General features: G+C 42.3%; 1 protein-coding gene across 1 annotated transcript in view; it reads right to left on the reverse strand.

Moving 5' to 3' along the window:
* The window catches only part of EYA2 (EYA transcriptional coactivator and phosphatase 2), a 264,430-nt gene that overhangs the window by 30,947 nt on the left and 212,189 nt on the right, over window positions 1-21,294 (reverse strand). The window contains exon 10 of the mRNA XM_007475803.3: window positions 16,017-16,106. Within this exon, the coding sequence (XP_007475865.1) occupies window positions 16,017-16,106 (90 nt within the window). The remainder of the gene's footprint in view (window positions 1-16,016; window positions 16,107-21,294) is intronic.

The following is a 21,294-nucleotide window of genomic DNA, read 5'->3' on the forward strand; positions in this document are numbered from 1 at the left end:
AGCTAGAAGCAAGTTAATAGGTCATTTTAGTCCAGACCCCTCATTTTACAGAAGGGGAAACCGAGGCCCAGAAAGCAGAAATGACTCGCCTGTTGGTGTCAGAGTTGGAACCAAAATATTGACCTCCAGTTCTTGGTTTGGAACTCCAGCCACTGACCCCGTGTTTCCTCCTGAAGTACTTACCTGGGATATTCGACCTTACTGAAGCACCAGAGGATACACCAGGACTATCTTAGGTGTCACTGATGCCAACACAGCAGTGGCATCCAATGGTCTCTTAGTCTAATACTCTTAGACCTTCCAGGGCTGGCCCCCGGTGTCGTTAATTTTGTCCCTGCTTACTTCATGTTGCCTGGGATTTCACTGGCGCAGCACCCTCCTGGGATTGGTGGGCTGCAGGTATGACTCTAGGACACCTTTATAAAGTTGCAGGGTGGGATACATCATAGGATCATAGATTTAAACCTGGAAGGGGCCTTAGAGGCCACTCAGTCCATTCTCTTCATTTTACAGGGGAGGAAACAAAGGTCCAGAAATGTTCAGCGAATCTCATAAATTCACACCAAAATACCAAGTGGAAGAGGCAGAATTTGAAGCCAGGTCCTCTGTCTCCAAATCTAGTACTTTTTATAACTATGCCATTTTGTCTGACACTTTCTAGAAATCACATAATCACAGAAACACGGAGCTAGAAGGGAAATAGGTTGACTTTGTTTGTTTTTCTTGGATTAACAAATAATTATTCACATGTCTATCCTGCTGTAAAAGTTGCAAACCGCCTCATTTGGTGCTTGCAGTAGCCTTGTGAATTAAGTAACGTGTCTGGACATCTCTATTTGATGGATGAGGAAATCCACAGGAACTCAGAAGTGGTCTAAGTGACTTGGTCAAGAACCTTTCTCTCTTCCTTTTAACCTTACCTTCTGTGTTAGAATCACTACTAAGTAATGGTTCCAAGGCAGAAGAATGGTAAAGTGTAGGCAATGGAGGTTAAGTGACCTGTCCAGGGTCACACAGCTAGGAAGTGTCTGAAGCCAGATTTGAACTGGAGACCTTTCATCTTTAGGCCTGGCTCTCTTTCCACTGATCTACCTAGCTGCCCCTAAGAACCGTTATCTCTTGACTCCTAAGACCGGCATTCTTTCTTCCATGTTATGCTTGCTTTTAAATCCAAGAGACGACTTTCCAAATGAAGTCCTTCCATATCTATCCTGCTCAATAGCACCTCTCCCATGCGCTCTGACTTTTTAATATTGTGGATGCCCAGACAATGCTGAGGCTCTTTGGGCAGGTGCCAGTTTGGCATCAGAACACCACGATTCCCATGTTGCACTCCAGCCCATCAATACCACTTACATTCATCAGGGAAACAAAGAGTGAGAGGAAATGGTAACTGAGCAGATGGGCAAGGCCTGAAGCAACTATGTGCTTTAGATCTTATCTGCAAATTCCTTCTTTGTGCAAAGAATGCTTTTACCTCAAAAAATGCACTGAACCTTATTCCCCTCTTCCACTATGACATTATAGTTTTTGATGAAAATGGTAAAAACAAACCAAAAAAAAAAGGAATTCTAGACACTCTCCTCTTTTGTCCTTCACCTGCCAGATGGGAAAATATGTGTTTTCTCAGGAATTCTTAAAATTTTATGGATCTGAAGTCAAAAGACCTGGGTTCAAATTATGGCTATGTCATCTCTGAACTTGGCGTGAGACTGGGAAAAGTCACTTAATCACTCAAAACCTTAGCTTCTTCATCTGTAAAATAACAAGATTGGTCTAGATCAGTGTTCTCGACCTTTCAATGTGTAGCAATGAGAATACATAATGCATATCAGGTATTTGCATTCCGAATCATAACTGTAGCAAAATTACAGTTTTGAAGTAGCCACCAAAATAATGTTTTGGTTTGGGGTCACGGCAACATGAGGAACTGTACTGCGGGGTCACGGCATTAGAAAGGTTGAGAACCACTGCTCTAGATGATATCTCAGCTTCTGGGTCTAAAGTCAATATCTTGTGAAAAAAGATTTACATCAGTGATTTTTTTTACTAAATTACAAATTTTTCTGCCCAAAGAGACTAAGTGTATAATTTTCTTCTCACTCTATACTTTGTCAATCAATAAGTACAAAGTATGACCAACTATAAAGGGATAAAACTAAATTTAAAACGGGCACACTAGAACTCGGCCATTTAATCGAGTGTAGTTTACTGATCAGTGGGTCATACTGGGAGACTATGCATTCATTCGACCAGACTGCACCAGATAATTCATGGCATCTGTAAAACGGCCTTTAAGAACCAATTTACTAGGAAAGCCACTCTTGTAACCTTATAGCCACACTTCAGTTTTTAAAAAAATAAAAGTAAGAGTTACACATCTTTTAAGTCCTAGAGATCACCCAGGCCAACATTTCCATTTTAGAGATGAGGACTCTAAAGCCAGAGGCGAAGTGGTTTGTCCAAGGTTGCACAGAACTGCTACAAGAACCCCAGGCCTCTAGATTCTTAATCTAGAACTCTTCATCTTCTACAACTTGCCTTTTCCCAACACTAATGACCATTAAAGTCCTACTATGAGAAGATCCCAATGCATCCTGGTGGGGATGCAGGAGAGGGGGGGAACCAGGGTTCTACTTTAGGGCAACTCTACTTGGTTATTCCAGAAGGGGCCTCGAGTGACCAGGTAAACTATAGGCCAGTTTGGGTCCACTCCAGAATGGGACTGGATAGGGTTGGATGCTCTCTCCTCTCCCAGGTCTATCCTGAAGCTCCCTTACTACCCTTGACATTACTGGTTGAGATCTCCAACTTGGTCCAGCTCTTAGGAGACCAGAAGCAAAGCTGGAAGAGGGCCAGCCTCCCGGGGAGGGGACAAGGTACTGTTATTTAATTGATCCACAGTTTAGTTATTTAATTGATCCACAGAAAACGACAGTGGTAAGTTGAGTCTCAGTCCCCAGTCTCTTGCTATGTTATTGAAAATAGTATTTTAAAACCAACACTGATTTTACAGACCCTGGCTTTGCTGAAAATAAAATTAATAGCAGATTTCCCTTCAGCACATCACCCTGTCTGAAATTACAAAAACACTCCCCCATAGCAGTTGCAAGCTTAGAAAGCCACACTGGGATAATATCGTCCCAGCCTGCTTAACTTCAGCGGCTATGCTGAGCCGTGTGTGATGTAAAGGGAAAGGCATCTGTGGAAGACTGCTTTTCTCATTTGTGAGGGAATTGTTCTGGGCGCTAAAGTGTGACAACAGTAGCTATCACATTTCTGACTTAATAAAATACCGTGACACTTTGTGAGACACTACCTCATAGTCCACTGGCCGACCCTATCACATTACCAGCTAAGCCACCCCGAGAAGCGAGGCAGAGCGAAAGCGACAGGACTGGGTTTTACTACTTGGGAAACCAGACCAATTTTTCATTTTCACAGAAACTGGCTTTGCAGACCCGAGCAAACGGAGGGGGTAATAATGGGAAGGAAGAGATACAGAGGAGTGTCCATCTGAGCTCAGCTCCATGTTCTAGGAGATAGCCCAGGAGTGTTTTTATCCTCTCTGCTGAAGTGGTCACCAGGGCTCCCAATTACACCAGGACATTCGACTATCGAGTGTTTAGCGAGAAGGAATCTTAGAACACTGACTATTAGAGCTGGGAAGGACCTCAGGACAGAAGGAGGAACAGAGGGACCTCAGAAACTTCCTCCAGGAAGAAGGGAGATCTGAGTAGCACAAGTGAGTCAGAAATCCATTCCAGGTCTGTGTTGAAGCAGGGAGGTAGAAGGTAGCGGATTAATTTGGAGAACTAGTAGTCCAGCTTGCCTTGAATGCAGAGCCTACAAAGTGGAATATTGTGAAGAAGGTCCTCTGACTCCAATTCTTTTCATCACCCGATGCTGTCTTAGCCTGAACTGAGACACATTTTTTGGTTCATGTGAGCACCATACAAACTTTTTAGTTGGATGCAAACATTCAAAGGACAATATCTTAACATTCTATGATGAGATCTGAGCTGTGTCAAACACCATCTCAGTGCTAGAGAGTCAGGCCTGGGGTCAAGAAGTCCTGGGTTCAAATTTGACCTCAAACATTTCCCAGTAGGGCAGAGAGAAGAGTCCTGGATTTGAGAAGACCTAGTTTGAATTTAAGTCCTGTAACTGATATCTCATGATGTGTGTGATACTTAATCCCAATTGCCTAGCCCTTACTACTCTTCTGCCTTGGAATAGATACTTCATATTGAATCTAAGACGAAAGGAAAAGGTTAAAAATACTTTGTGAACTGATCTTTGCACATCTTTACAACTTTGTCACCTCCAGCCCAATTTTCTATGTATATTTGGTCTAATCTGGCTCCTTTTCTTGCCTTTGTTTTCTTCCTCCTATCTCTTAAGTCTGTGAAGTCAGGGTCCAAATGGGGTATCTCTACTTTTTTCTTAATGGTGAAAACAGTTCATTATGAAAATCTTTTGCAGATCTTTTCCATTTTATCCTGTGTGCTGTTTCTTTTTTGTTTTCATCTTTATAAGTCCTTGGAGTGACTTTGCTTAGTTAGGTCTCTGACTAACCTTTCTTTGAATGAATGAAGAAAGCATTTATTAAAGTCATTAATCTGCACCAGGGACTTCACAAATATAAAAATAGGGAAGTCCCCACCTTCAAGGAGCTTATACTCAAATAGGGGAGACAACACATACAGAGAACTAGCCAAGGAAGAGATTTTTGGAATAATTTCCCCAAATCAAGTCCAACTGTCTTCAATAGTTCTTCCTGACTATTCTAGGCTTACAATCCCCTCCCCACTTGTAGTCCACTGTATACTATTTAGTCCTTATCTGTCTATAGTACTGAACTTTTAAGTATTCTACATATGTTGGCTTTTTTTCTCCAACTAGAACATAAGCTATTTTAGGGTATGTGCAATGTGCTGACCTTGCCACTAATAATTAGTTGTGTGATCTTGGGGAAATCCTTTCAATCTTTTTGAGCCCCACTTTCCTCACCTCTAAAATGGGAACAATAATATTTGAACTATCTGTCTCTTAGGGCTGTTATAAGGATCAAGTGAGGGGTGTAAAGATACTTTGCAAACGTGAAAGCACTATATAAATGTCAGTCATTATTATATTCCTGACTCTCCCCCAGATGGTAGCCTTGGGGTGAACACACAGAAAAAGCTTACTAAATGTTTGAGTGACTGTTTGGGGGAAATTTGTGAGTGTGCCTTGATAGGGGATAACTTTCACTGCCAGAAAATAAATAGCTGGCTTCAAACCTCATAGATGCTTCTAGGATACAGCACAGTAGGGCAGAGAGAGCAGAGATTTGTAGTCAGATGACCAAGTATGAATTCAAGTCCCGTCACTGGCATCTCATGTGACCTTATGCATTTTATATCCACTCTCTGAGGGTGAGAAAGGCTCGTCTATAAAATTAGGGAACCGGACTAGATGACCTTTAAGATCTTTTAGCTCTAAATCTTATGATGCTAAAATCAGAATAGCTGAGTTAGGCAGTGATTTAGCATCTCAGATCTGGAAGGAACCCAACAGGGCATATACTCTGTCTCTCTAATTTCACAGGAGAGGAAACTGAGACTCCTGGAGGGAAGTGACTTACTCAAGTGGAACCCAAATAGCATGTCTTTGCCCAATAGTGTAGAGATCTCAAGGGTTCTTGGGGCTGACTTCTGGTGGTGTCTTCGCTTGACCTGTAATCAATGACAACAGTAATCCTGCCATTTTCTACCTGCTAAATCATTGGCCACAGATCAAAATGCCAAATCTGGGGCTGAGCAGGTGCCAACTCTTTCCTGAGTAGTCACTTGAGGCCATTAATCCAGCTACCTTTTGCTCCAGGCTTGATTACTACCACTTAAAAAAAAAAGAATATTGTTGACAAATCTGCTTCTGGAAAATGATTCTCTTTAAGGGCTGGGCAAGCCAGTCTGCCTTCATTTTTCCTGTGGGATACATTTTTCAAATGGGCTTGTTGAGTGCTTCCTCTAGACTAGTTGGATAACACATTCTCTAGGAGGAAAGTGCTAACACTCTTTTTTGCACTGTCAGAATGTTTAACTTTTCTAAAGAGTGATAAAGATGCTTTACCCACCCACCACTGGATAAATTGCCAGCCAGGCAGGAGCTCTTTGTAAGCAGACTAGCACTGACATGTGTGAAATAGTATTCTCTCCAACAGCTTCTACAAACTGTAAATTAGACATTTAGCAATCAGACCCGGCATCAGGAAAATAGCTGTGTCCTAACCTGATTTCAGCCACCTCCCTCCCCATACCAGCCTTCCCTCCACCACAGAATGGAGTGCTGAAAGGGAATATTTGAGCCAGTATTAGCAACTTGGCTTCCTCCGAATGGGTTCCTTGACCTCTCTGCCCCAAAACTCAAGGTTCTACTTTTCTGTCCTGTTCAAGTTTGTCTAGCCACATTTCCTTTTGCTTCAAAGTTCATCTCTTCCATGAAGCCTTTTATGACTAACTCCATTAGCTCCAAATAATCTTACATACCTAATTTTTGTGACAGTATTTTAATTCATGAGCGTTCCCCCTTTTAGGTATTTTAAAGTCTTTTCTAAATATTTGCTCTATATCCCTATCAGTGACATGGTTCAGCTGCCCTGGTTTAGTGATGTAGAGCTAATAATTAAAAACAATTCTGAGGGGCAGCTGGGTGGCTCAGCAGACAGAAAGCCAGGCCTAGAGATGAAAGGTTCTAGGTTCAAATCTGGCCTCAGACACTTCCCAGCTGTGTGACCCTGGGCAAGTCACTTAACCCCCATTGCCTAGCCCTTACCACTCGTTTCTGCCTTGGAACCAATATACAGTATTGATTCCAAAGTGGAAGGTAAGGGTTAAAAAAAAAAGTCAGAGTCAAAAACACCAAGGCAAATCATCCAGCAAAAGGGACTGTCAGTGTCTGGAGGCATTTAGAGGCAAAAAGCATATACTACCCCACTGGTCATTTAAAAAAACCAAACAACTATAAATGGAGGCAAAATGATGATTTCCTTTAGGATTACATTTATGTCAATTAAGAGACCAGCCTGGGGTTGGAAGATGGAAGTTAAGATCTAGAGAGACTGAGAAGGAGTGAAAAGGTTTGAGGTCAAGGACATGGGCCAGAAATATGTTCCCAAGCCAAAAGGAGGCATTCAGTAAGGCCCTGTCATCAGGGGCCTAAATCTAAAGTCAGGGAAACCAGGGATGGGAACAGAGTAGGGCCAGAGAGAAATAGATCACTATCAGGATGAAGAGGACCTGAGGGTCTCCTATCCCCATGGGTTAGTTGAGGAGTTAATGAGTTAATCTCTCCTATGCTCTGACTGTCATGATTTAGGATTTAAAACAGTCACTTCTTATCATTCCCACTTTCCCAAACCCCCTCCCTCACTAACATTCCTAGGAGATTAGGGCAGTATAAAGCAGGATGAAGCAAAGACTGGATCAAAGGACCTGGGTTCAAATTGTGGTTACTATCTTTGTGACATTAGGCAATCACATCCCCTCTCTGGGCCTCAGTGTTCTCATCTGAAAAAAGAGCAGGGCAAATAGGTACTCTTTAAGGTGCCTTTGAGCTCTGAGTCCCCTGACTAGGCATCTTTCACCCAATAGTCCTGCTAGCTTCTAGATTACAGCTTGAAAGCTCCAGACGGAACATGGGGTCATTCATCCTCTCCTTTTTCCTGCTAGTCTCTCTAGAATCCTGCCAGATGCCATCTGCAAGACTTGTTTTCTTTAAAAACATACCAAGAAGGGGTGTATGCACCAGTAGAGAAGATCCATCTGGAGGCAAAGCATCTACACTAATTCAACCAAAGTTTTAATAAAAACAGAACAAGGCAGGCTTAGATTGGCCAGGAACATTAATGGCAGACCTTTAGAAAGCAGTGGTGGTCATAGCAATGGATCATTAATGTTCCAAAGCCAGAGACTCATTCTCACTTTTCCCACTCTTCAGGACTCAGTGCTTTTCTTGAAATTTGGTATCTAAACAAACAACCCCTCTCCTCCCCTCCCTCCCCAATTCCGGCTGCCTTAGAATGCTTGAATGTTGAGATCTTACTTGGAGTTACAGCTAGAGAGAAGAAATGAATTCTCCAAGGTCACATAGTGTACTAGTGGCAGAAATGGGACTAGAGTTCAATTTTCTTGTTTCTTCTCTTTCCACCGTATTCAGAGGATCAGAGATTTAGAGTTGGAAGGAAGGTCAAAACCCTGCTCAATTTGTAGGAGAAGAAACGGAGGACCCAGATAGGTTATGTGAATGGCCCAGGGTCACACAGGTAGGTAAGTGGCAGGCAGAGTCAGGATTTGAACCTAAGACCTCTGACTCTAAATCCTGTGCTCTCCTCTGTGCCATACAAACTCCAACTCTGGGAGTCATCAACAGTCAAGCACAAAAGTGGCTGCTAAGCTTTCCTCTGGATACAGTTACTGTACCACTTGATGGTGCTACTGTCTCTCTCATCCATAGAAGTTCAGAAGGGAAATCAGTCCAGACTTGTCTTTCTTCCCGTTCCTAATGAAATACATGAAAAAAAAAAAACCCAACAAACTTCTATACCAAGGAAGACAAAATGCTTTGCTCAATCTGGAGACATTTCCCAGTTGCTAAGAGCTCTGGTTTCTCTCCCTTGCAGAAACAGTTGGTCTTACAGAATTTTTTTTTTTTAAAGATAGTTCAATGAAGTTGTTTCCCACTTTAATGGTGCTTGCCAGGTCAGGGGGCTAATTTGGTGGTTACCTTTTCTAGAAACAGCAAGGTCCAATGGAGAGATTGTAAGCCCAGAAAATGGAGCTCCTGAATTTTTTTTAAACCTTTATTGATACTGAAATATTGGTTCCAAGGTACAAGAGCAGAAAGGGCTGGGCAATGGGGGTTAAGTGATTTGCCCAGAGTCACATAGCTAGGGAGTATCTGGGGTCAAATTTGAACCCAGAATCTCCTGTCTCCAGACCTGGCTCTCTATCCACTGAGCCACTTAGCTTTCCCACCCTCCCTTTTAAAGTAACTTTTATTTTTTTCAATTACATGTTACAATGACAATTGTTATCAGACATTTTGTGATCCAGATTCTTTTTCTCCCTCCCTTTTCTCCCCTCTCCCTGAGATGGTAAAGAGGGACTTCAATATAGGTTATTCCACTGCTATCATGAGATACGGGAGCTCCTGAATTCTAACCAGAGGTGTGTGCTAAGTCCACGTGACTGCTATTGAGATCTAGGCTCAAGTCCTGGCTCCACCAGTTACTGGTCAGTGAAGTCCAGAGCTTCAGTTTTTCCATCTTTAAACTATAGAGAGTGGGGAAGAGCAGATGACAGTCCAAGGTCCTACTTGGCTCTCATAATCTCCTCTGGTCTAGTCTAGTCTATTTAGTAACCTCTTCTCCCTTCGGATACACTCTCATTCTAGGCCAGGGGTTCTTAACCTTTTCTGGCAGTCTAGATCTTGTCTGGTGCTTCTCAGAATAATGCTCCTAAATGCATAATATGAAATACGTAGGATTACAAAGGAAATCAGTTTATGTTGAAAGTTACTCTCAATATAGTCATCAAGATATTAAAATAAATGTTCATAGACTCCAGGTTAAGAACCCCTGCTGGAGAGTATCTATGAACAATCAATCATAATTCAATTCTGTGATTGGGCACCACCACTGGGACAGAGCATAGCTCTTCTACACTTAGCAGACAGCCTTTGGGAGTTGCCACAGTCATTAACATTTCACTCCTGGATGGTCAGACTTCTGCTTAATTAATTTCCCTTAATTTAGAAATGCTTGTCCTCAGGCAACAGTCCTCATCTATTGGCAGACTCACAGGGAAGGATTCTCCAGCTAGAGAGGGATAGCTAGGTGGCACGGTAGACAGAGTGCCAAGCCTGAAGACGGGAGGTCCCGAGTTCAAATTTGGCCTCAGACATCCCCCTTTAACTGTGTGTCCCTGGACAAGTCACTTAACCTCCATTGCCTAGCCCTTGCCCTTTTGCCTTAGAGTTGTTACTAAGACAGAAAGTAAGAGTTTAAACAAACAAACAAACATGCCAGAGCCAGAACTGTCTTTATGCCATGAAGGAGGAGGCAGGCATTGGAGGACTTGAGGGCAGGAAGGAATGAACTGAAATGAATAAATCTGCCAGCCAAACAAAAGAAAGTGATATTCCTAAAAGTGATTTTCACTTTTCTCCTGTCCCAGGACATTCAGTCACTGAACAGCTGAGTCAGGACAATGATCTGGGGCTTAAATTCCTTCATCTTTTCTGGCACTTCTTTGTTCCCAACCCCAGTAGCAAAACTGAAACAGACACCATCCTTACAAAGTCTGGAGAAGTTATTTTTTCTCGTTTTCTCCAGCTATTCAAGACCAGGAGAAAGAAAAGGAGAATATTCCCAGCTGCCAAGGACATTATTAGGGCAGATTCTACCCCAGGGGGCAACCAACAGGAGGGCAAGCTTGTCCCTCTTGGAAATCCCTCCTCCTGCCACGGGACCACACTCCCTGCTTGTTACCTTCTCTCTCTGCCTCACCTCCTCCCTCTTCAACTTGCTGACCCCATCCCTGAGGCTCCACTTTCCTCTCCCAGTCTAACGTGCCTCCCCCACTTCCCCAGCTGCACTTGATTGGGGCACTTTACCTTCTCCTACTGTTTCCCTCTGACCCTTAAGTTATTTGGGGTGGGGGCACGGCTTCTTGTGGCTTAGCACTGTGCCTGGCACATACACGCTTAATAAAATGCTTGTTGACTGCCTTGTTCACTGGGCGATGCTTAGAGACGAGAGCAATAATGAGATGCCCCCAAACAGTTGCCCAGATCACAGACTAGAAGAGCTGGAAGAGCTATCACAGGTCATCTAATCCAACTAGCTAATTTTCCTGATGGGGAAACAAAGCCCAAGGTGGGGAAGGGATTGACCCATATATAATCAGTGGCAGATTTTGGCCAGAACTCTGGACTCTGAGTCCGGTCTCTTTGCACTGTGCACACTGCCGTCACCCGTGTCCACAGCCATGAGTATGGTCTTGATTTAAACTCCTCTTCCTGGGCTAGTGTGTAAGGAGAAGCTACATGTGGCTCCAGTCTGAATTCCAACGGGGGGCTACATGGCGCTGGCTGTGGGCTGTTGGGCCTTTTAAAAAAAATGTGTTTTTCGTTGTGTATGTTTTAACTTCTAAATAACATTATGCGGTTTCAATTCTGTGTAGATACCCCAAGGGCCCCTTGGCAGTGGGGACATTTTTTTTTAAGTTCAGAAAATAAAAACAAGCAAGCTTCACAGCACAGCTCCAAATGCCAATCCGGACCTTTTTTAAGAAGGTGTTTCTTTGGGGCTCATGAAATTCATCCAAGGAAGAAATTACAAAGTCCCTTCTGTGTCTACCTAGACATAAAACTCCCGGGCTCTCTTCTCTACTCCAAAAAGATCGAGAATTTCATGGGTGCAGTGGCTGCCTTCACCAAGCTCTTCGTGGGGTGCTTTCTGATGACCCCGTCCACATTTAGGGGGTTGGTCCTTGAGCGATCAGCACAGAATCTGCTGCCCAGCCTGCGGCAAAAGCCTCCCTAGCTTGTCTGAACCTGCGGCAGCTTGCTTCTCTGCCGGCATAGCCTCTAAGAACTCAGGTCACCTCCAGAGCCACAAGAAGGCATTAGAGGAGGACTTCAGGGGAGGAATCGCTACCTTTCTGCGAGGCTCAGCTCAGGAGCGACCTCACCCAGAAGCACCTTCCTGAAATTACCTTTCATTAAAACACACACACAAACACACACATGTGTGCACACATGTTGTTTTCCCATAGGCTCATTGGGAGCGGGGGCTCTTTTCTTTCTTATTTTTGTAGCCACTTAGAATAGGTAGGAACTTAATAAATGCCTCGTGCTGGAGGGCTCACTGGAGTAGTAGGTAGAGTATTGGAGCTGGAATCGGGGAAGTGACTGGGCCAGGGTCACAGAGGTTTGGGGCAGAGCCGAGACAAGAACTGAGTCCCAGATCAGCTCTTTCCATGATGTTGGGAAGAGTGACCTGCGCGGGGGCAGCTGGTGGTTCGGTGGATTGAGAGCCAAGCCTAGACATGGGGGTTTCTGGGTTCAAATCTGGCCACTGACCCTTCCCAGCTGTGTGACCCTGGGTCAATTCCTTTCTAGACTCAGTTTCCATACCCGTAAAATGGAAATAAAGGTTGTGAAGCTCCAATCTGATCATGTATATGATAGCACTTTGCAAAGCGTGCTCTATGAGTATTGCTATTATTATGAATAACCACAGCAGCAGCTTGCCATTTACAGAGTGCTTTCTGTATGTGATCTCACTCAGCAAATCCTGCCACAGCAAATTGAAGGTGGGGACTGTCAGGGATAATATCTTCACTTTCTAGTGGAGGAAATGGGTTCCAAGAAGGGAAGTACCTTGCCCCACGGCGCTCAGCCCGGTGGCTGGCAGAACTGAACGCCGGCGTTTGCAATGGTCAGTTTCCAAGGCAGGCGAGGCTATTGGTTCAGGCCAGCGGTAGGGTTGGCTCTGAGGGTTAAATAAAAACTGAAGAGCCTTCCCCGTGCCTGGGGATCCGGGGTCAGGGCAGGGAGGCGCTCTGGCAGGGTGGGAACCATTCTTTTCATGCTGTTTCTGGCATCTGCTATGGTGTCTGTTGAAAATGGGCACCCACTGAGCTCCAAGCTCATATGACTTGGCCCCAGAGTGAATGAAGAACCCTTTCTCATCTCCCAGAAACACAGATAGCTTTTCCACATTTGTAACTTGTGGTTTATGGGCCAAGCTGAAAAGCCACCAACTTCCACACTTTACTGGTCTCAGGGGAAACTTCTGTCTAGGGCCAGGCTTTTCCGTAGCTCTTCTTTCCCTTCCTCCCCTCCCCGAGGTCCGGTACCCACTGCACAGGTTACAGCAAAGTCCAAATTGCTGCACCCTCTCTGTTGCTGTTCTTTCCTTTCCTTAACCAAATTAAAAAAAAAACAAAAAAATTTTCCCCTTCCTTGTGGGTATTTGAAAGTGGATTGTAATAGCCACTGTATAATGGTGCTTCCTTTTTACTCTGTTCTCTCAAATTCCTATCCATTTTCTAGAATGGGAAGGCAGAGAATGGGACAGAAAGAGGACTCAGCTTGGAGTCAAATCCCAGAACTCACACCATTATGTGTGATCTGGGCAAGTCATTTTTTTTTTAAACCCTCACCTTCCATCTTGGAATCAATACTGGGTATTGGCTCCAAGGCAGAAGAGGGGTAAAGGCTGGGCAATGGGGATTAGGTGACTTGACTAGGGTCACACAGCTAGGGAGCATTTGAGGCCAGATTTGAACCCAGAAACTCTCATGTCTAGAATTGGCTCTCAATCTATTGAGCTACCTACTTGTTCCCTGGCAAGTCACCTTATCTCTTATCAGCATTTGGGTCCAATTATTCTCCTTCCAAGAAGTCTTCCCAAACTCACTACCAGGAAAATTCCCTTGTTATTGAATCAGATTAAAATGCAACTGGGAAATGTTTAACAAAATAAATAAAAATATGACACAACACAACGTGAATTTGTGGTTTTCTAAGTCAATATTTAGCTTGAAGGAATAATTATTATTTGAGTTTGACACCTTTGTTTTAAGCCACAATAATCTCTTCCTCCCTCAAATACCTTATTCTCCTTGTAGATAATGCTTTGTACACTCTGTTTTGGCTCACTTTGTTTAAAGTAAAAGAATTTCAGATAAGGAAACTCATGCAAAATAATTCTGTAAGCTCCATAAGCCTATATGATGTAGCAGAATACATATGTTTATTATATTAGCAATAACAACAACTAATCATTTATAAAGTGCTTTCCTCCCCAAAAGCCCATGAAATGTGACTGTGAATATTATTAATCCCAACTGATGAAGGAGGAAGCTGAGAATCTGAGAGGCTAGGATTACAAAGTTGGTAACTTACCTAAGGCAGGATTTGAATTCAGGATTTCTAGTTAGCACAGGATTCTTTTGTCTTTATTGCTATCCCTCCTGTGAACTCTCCTGGTCACAGCTGGGGTCTTAGACCTGGCTTCCCTGATTCTGGGCTTTCTTCTTCTTTTTTAAAAAAACCCTTACTTTTTAACTAAGACTGAAGGGAAAGAGCTAGGTAAACAGGGTTAAGGGACTTGCCCAGGGTCACTTAGCTAGGGTTGTCTGAGGCCAGATTTGAATCCAGGTCCTCCTGACTTCAGATCTTCCTCTCTATCTACTGTGCCACAAAGTTGCCCTACGGGGTCTCTTCTAATAGAACACAAACTCCTAGGGAACAAAGCACTCGTTTTTGGTTTCCCTGTAACACTGAGTCCACACAAGAGACTTGCTCAGAGAGGAGAATTAATAAATATTTCTTAAAAAACAAAACAAAAACTCTTACCTTCCATCTTAGAATCAATACTATGTATAATATCAGTACTATGCATTGGTTCCAAGGCAGAAGAGTGATAAGGGTTAGGCAACGGGGGTCAAGTGACTTGCCCAGGGTCACCAAGCTAGGAAGTGTCTGAGGCCACATTTGAACTCAGGACCTCCAGACTCTAGGCCTGGATCTCAATCCACTGAGCTACCCAGCTGCCCTCTAAATATTTCTTGAACAAGGTAATTAACCTCACACTTTCCATTCTGCTCATTATGACAGGAAGAACATTGGACATGGAATCAGAAGAGACCAACGTTCAAATTCTGTCTTCAACATTTATTAGTTGTTCAACTACAGACAAATCATTTAAACCCTATAATAATATCCAGTGTGAGTGCTTCATAAGGCAGTTGTGAGAATCAAATGAGATAAAAATACAGGCATCCCTTCCCCACCGTGACTTTCCCCATCATGGTTTCAATATATTGCAGGTCAGCAAGAGAAATTAAATGGGAATTTTGTGGGAGTTTTGCAGAAGCCACAGACAATACATGAAAGCTGGCAGATGAAACAGAAAAAGTTTAAAAATTCAGAAATACATAAAATATGTGGATAATATTGTATAATGCCAATATATTTTATTTTCTAATACCATAAATATATACTTTTTTTTTTACTGTAAACAAGTCATAAAAGGGAAAGAAAAAAATTCGGACTACTTCTCTGATATGAAGGGAAGGCCAAACAATTTTACATGGATTTTCCAGATTATGGGGGTGCTATTCCCCTAGCCCCCACAATGTGGAAGGAATGTCTGCACTCTGTAAACATAAAACACCAGGCAATGCAAACACATGACTCTTCTTCTTTTTTAAAAAAATTTAACTATATGATACAATAATTTAGCCAAACTACTTTTGGGTCTTTGGGCAAGTCACTTAAATTGGGCCTCAGTTTCCTTATCTGTAAAATGAGAGGATTAACTAGATGGCCTCTGACATACCTTTCAACTCTGGATCTATAAACCTATGATCCATATTCTCAACAAAGTCATAAGATTTTTGAAACCAGGCCCTTTACTGGGTGTTATTCCATCTTTATCTCAAAATCCTCTCTTCCTTTCTTCTCTATCACCCTTCAGCATTGCTCAGAGGTCAGACAGACCCTCTGACTAATACTTTAAATGAACATTCTTCTCCTTTTGTTCCTTGTTGCTGGCCTATAGAATAGGCTGTTGAAAAGAAAGAAAATTTGTTTTTAAAAGCTTCCATCCTGGCCCAAAGCTAATTATTTCTGAACTGGGAGGATCTGCACTAATTTAGTTTAATAAACTTATTAAACAGCAAATTTCAGGAGGAAGAACGATGTTGCTATTATTAGATTAGCCAGACTGCCCACTGACATTAATGCCTTGCACACAGGAGAGACCCATTAATGAAACAAGGAAGTCCGGGAGATAATCTGGCAAAGTGTGTTTCCAATAAGCCATCTCTGGCTGTCATTAAGTGTCTTCTTGGGGGTCGCTGGCAAAAGTCTGAGGCCCCCCAAAAGCAGCATCTTTCCCCAAACCAGATGCAGGTGATTAAATACCCAAATATTGAATAGAATAAGTAGCTACCAACCTCCAGGTCATTAAAGAACAGATGGGTATCTGCAAGGTTGAAGATCATCTCTTCCATCATCAGACCAATCCTCACAGATGTAGTGGTATCCTGTTAGACAGAAGAGGGGGGAAACACACACAAGTGGAGTCTTCAGTTATCTGGATCTTTGCCTTTCCCCCATTGCCTTCTAAAAGTTAATTTGTGGGTTCTAATCTGCACAGTGCAAGCACAGCCTGAATCTGCTTTCCCATCAGGATCCGGGTGATAACATTGTACAAGTTCCAGTATATGAATCCTGCTTTTCAGACAGAAAAGAGGACATCTTTGGTGTTTAGAGCTCCCCAGGAATGCTACAGGCATCTCAGTTCCTCCCAGGAATGTAGCTGTCAAAGAATTTTCCAGGAAAGAAAGCCCTCTTAACCAACCTATCCCGCTACCTTCTGTCATTCCCTGTATTTTAGGACCAGAAAATCAGAGATTTAGAGAGGGAAGGGTAGAGGTCGCTGAGTCCAACCTATTAATTTTATAGAAGAGGTAACTCAGGCTTGAAAGAAGTGAAGACCCAGCTAGTAAGTGTCTAAGGCAGAATTTGAATTCAGGTCTTCTCAATTCTAAGTCCAGCACCCTGGTCATTTACTGACCTACTGAGGAGCAAAGCACTGTGTTGGACTCCCAAATAATACAAAGGCAAGACAAAACAAAACAAAAAATTCCTGCCCTCAAGGAGTTTATATTTTACTTAGGGAATGCAACATTTATACACACGAGAAAATGCAATATAATTAAAGGAGGAAGAGAATAAGAACAGGGTAGGAGGTCTGGGGTCTGGGGCAGGAATCGTAAAAGGCTAGTTGAGGATGTACAATCTGAGCCGGGTCTTGAAGGAAGCTAAGTGAAATGACATGTGGTGACATAGGCATTAAATGGGATGCAGTGATATTGGCATTCCAATGGGATTATAATGATCTCTTCTCCCTATTCTCGCTCTCAGTCCTTAGAGCTGGGATTTCTCCTATCCAAATATGTGGTTAAACTTGACTTAACATACTAAGACTGCAAAGAAGCATCTGCAGAGAATACCCATTAAACAAAAGACTTCATGGAGACAAATACAGGGGGAGCTTTGCATTTAACTTGTCCCCTTCTAGTCCAAAAGTGGCAGGGTGGGGAGGGGAATGGAGAGAAGGAAGAGAGGTATTTAGAGAGAAAGGAAGAAAATAATACTTTTGTGGCCCTGAAAAAGTTCATTTGGGACAAAAGTCTGAAGGCATTTTAACGCAGTAGAGCAGGAATTCTGAAACTGGTGTCTATAAACTTGTTTGGGTTTTTTAAAGCAAATTTTAAAGAATTTTGAAAACTGTATTTCAACATAATTGATTACCTTTATTTTCTTTTATTTTGTGCATTTAAAAACATGATGGTGAGAAGAGACCTATAAGCTTCCCCAGACTTCTAAAGGGGCTCCTGACACACACAAAAGATTAAGACCTCTCCTGCACAGGAGAGAGAGGCAAACCAATTATACTTTCCTCAAACAGTTTCTTATGGATGAGTGCATGTCCTTGTAAGTATACCCTGTCCCCATATCCACTAGAACCCTTCCTTGGTGTTTTCTAGCCCAGAACTTGTTGCCAAAAGGGGCAGAGGAAAATAACCACAGCACATGGTATGTGTGTTGGGTGAAGACCCAAAGTTGGATTTAGGTTCTCGCTCTGAAATTCACCAGCAGCATGGATTTGGGCTTTCTGTTCCCTCTCTGGGAGCCTCAATTTCCCTCCTCTGAAAAATAGGGATAGTAAAACCTGAAATTCTTCCCTTGTGGATTGTTGTGAGGAAAGTACTCTGAAAAGATTAAAGCATTAGAGAAACTCAAGTTATGATGATGATGATGATGATGAAGATAATGACAAAAAAAGTCAGTGAACGAGATAGATTTTATCCATGAATAAAAGTAAACCTAATTTGAGTCCTAGGCTCAGTTCACACACCCAATTCAATTTCTCAGACCTGCTTTATTTCCAGCCCTAGATAATGATTACCAATGTTACTAACAATAGTATTTTACAGAATGAATAACAGTCCTTTGAAGTAGGTAGAGCAGGTATTATTATCCCCATTTTCTAGATGAGGGAGTTAAAGCTCAGAAGTTGTGACTTTCTGAACTTTATATGTAGCATCATGAGATCATAAATTTAGACTTTTAGGGACCCTTCTAAGGAAGAGACCTCAGAAGTCACTGAGTCCATTTTACAGATGAGAAAAATGAGGCAGTGAAAAGTTAAGTGACTTGCCTATGGTCACATAGTTGGTCAGTATTTGAGGCAGCATCTGAATCTAAATCTTTATGACTCCATGACTAATGTACCCCATCCCCTTATTATTGTATGGCTTTTCCACTCTATAATACGATGGCCTTGCAGGTCTTTCATTCATATATCTAGATATATTAAGAGTTCATTCTGTTGCTAGACATGGTTAGTAGGGATTCAAAGACAAATGTGGACTGCTCTGCCTTCTTTAGGTGCTCACATTCTATGAATGCTTTAAAAAAATCTTGTTATATAATTTTCGGATACCTCAAAACCCCTTTCTTTTCCCTGCATGAAAACTTCCTTCTCACAAAGAAGTATGATTAAGCAAAATAGGCATATTGGGCGGTCTGATGGTACATGCTTTATTTCACATCTGGGGCAGCTAGGAGGCAGTAAGAGATAGAATATTTGAAGTCGAGAGGGCTTGACTTTAAATCTTATCCCAGACACCTATGGCTGTGTGATACTAGGCAAGTTATTTCACCTGCCTTGGCCTCAAGTACATTATCTTTTATAAAATGAGGATAATAATGACATCTATCTCCTAGGGTCGTTGTGAGTATAAAATGGGATGATACAGAGTATCCCCAAAATCTTTGTGAGGCTTTAAGCTTTAATAGCCTTCATTATTTAACTAAGACTTCTGGGGACCTGCTGTGTCTGTAAAGCACATTTTTGTTTTCCAGGAGCAGAGAGAATCTGAGTTGGGCCCAAAGGGAGAGATGGCAGAGGAAGGAATCAATTCCAGGCATTGCATATAGATCAAACAAAGGCGGGAGAGGGCAAAGCGAGATAACGAAGACACAAATTTCACTTTCCACTGGTGGCCAGGCATGCGTGGCTTGTAACAGTGCCCAGAGTACACAGCTGCCCGCTGTGGAAAAAGATCCCTAATGTAGTTTTTTAGTTTGATAAATGGACAGTTCACAAACCTCTGTCCTGACCTTAGATAAATTGACCCTTATGGGTCTGAGGGAGATAATCCTCTCTCTGATCTAGCACTTGTTCTAGTCAAATAAAACCTACAATAATATCCTTTTCTCCATGATTAATGAATGGAAGATAATTCCCACTCCCACTCGCCTGAAAAAATTCCAAGTTATCCCCCAACTCGGTCTGTTTCTCCAGCACCCTTCGACTAGAGACCTTACTTCTACAAACCTAGTCGAGGAGCCAAGAATCAGAAGCCGCAAGAATGGTTTAAGATGCCACTCACATGAAAACTATTTTCTTAATCATTAAAAATTTTTCAGCTACAAAAAAATTGCAGTGGTTAATTTCATAAGATGAACCAACAGAGCTTGATTGCCACCCCCCCCCTTTTTTAAACCAATTTAAACCAGAACAGGGCTGGGAAGAGTTTCCACAACAGGCTTTAATTTGTAATTCATCCTTCTAAGGATGGGGGAGAGCTCATCTTTGTTTTGCCTGAATGCATGTGGGTGGCTCTCTCCCAGGGAAGGTATAAATCATGCTAAGACATTGTAGATTTGGTAGACTTTCCTCTAATTTTCTGCAGATTTCAGCGGGGTCCTGTTTTTGTAATGGTATGGTCAGTAATGCATTAGTGTAAGAGGTCTAACTGGAAAGCCCAACTGTTGAGAGCGGAGTTCATCTCAATCAACCTTCATGGCAGATGCTGCTGACATGAACGGCATACTGCACACTAACCTAATTATTACGCATTCTTTCTAAAGTTCTCTTTAATTAAAGGAGAATGGCGGTGGCCTCTACCATATGGACCATGCCAAGAGTCTGAATTGGAGAAGAGGGTATGTGATGGTGAAACATGTGGGCTGGTGGGGTTTGGGAGCTGCTCAATATTTGGCGACTGAGTGGATTAAAAAGGGGGGAGGGAGAAGAGAAGATGTTCCCTTGATTTGTTCTTGTTTTTAAAAATCTGATGTAGAAACAAAAATAAACAAAAACAATGAGTGAGTTTTAAAGTTCTAAATGTTTTCTCTCTTTTAAAAAAAGTATTAAAAATTTCCAAAAATTTTAATGCAGCTGTCACCTTTCTTCCAGTTCTTCCTCTTATTAAACTATTGCTGTACTTTCCTCATCTGTAAAATGGACTAGATCACCTCAAAGTCCCTTCTAACCCTAAGATTCCTTCTAGCCATCATGTCTGGAAGTTTGCTATATGGCGCAATAGATAGACCTGATTTCAGATTCTGCCTAAGGAACTTCCTCAATGTGTCATCCTGAACAAGTCACTTAACCTCTACATGCCTCAGTTTCTTCATCTGTAAGATGAGATCTCTATCTCTCATTATTCAGTTCTTTCCCCAAACATGATTTCCATACCACTTTTCAGCATGGCACAGTAGATAAAGAACTGGCCAAAGACCTAAGAAAATGGAGATAAATAATACCTACTTACTGGGGATGTTGTGAAGGAAAATGAGCTAATAATTGTAAATCACTTAACACAATGCTGGGCACATAGTATGTGCTATATGTGTTATTATTATTGCTAGCTATTATTATTATCAGACAAAGGGAAGAGGGAAAAAAAGATTCCTGGATTTTACAAGTCCTTCTAATCCTGATCATGTTACAGATGGACTGTCCCATAAGACAGAGAGGTTGGAGAGCAATTCTGGTTGTTAGATTTAGAGCTGGAAGGTGCTGGAGAACAACCAGGTCTTAGAACGCTAGAGTTGGAAACAACCTTAGGATCTAAAATATCGGAGCTAGAAGAGACCTTGGGACTGAAGAATATGGAGGCAAATCTGATAGCTTTATGCTCAGTTCAGGAAACTGAGACTCAGAGACAGAAGGTGAAGAGGATTTTTTTTTTAAAGCCTTACCTTCCATTTTGGAATCTATACTGTATATTGATTCTAAGGCAGAAGAATGGTAAGGGCTAGGCAACGGGGTTAAATGACACAGCTAGGAAATGTCTGAGGTCAAATTTGAATTCAGGATCCTTCTGTCTCTAGGCCTAGCTTTCAATCCACTGAGCTACCTGGCTGCCTCCT

This window comes from Monodelphis domestica, chromosome 1 (assembly GCF_027887165.1).
Source record: "Monodelphis domestica isolate mMonDom1 chromosome 1, mMonDom1.pri, whole genome shotgun sequence".
NCBI lineage: Eukaryota > Metazoa > Chordata > Mammalia > Didelphimorphia > Didelphidae > Monodelphis > Monodelphis domestica.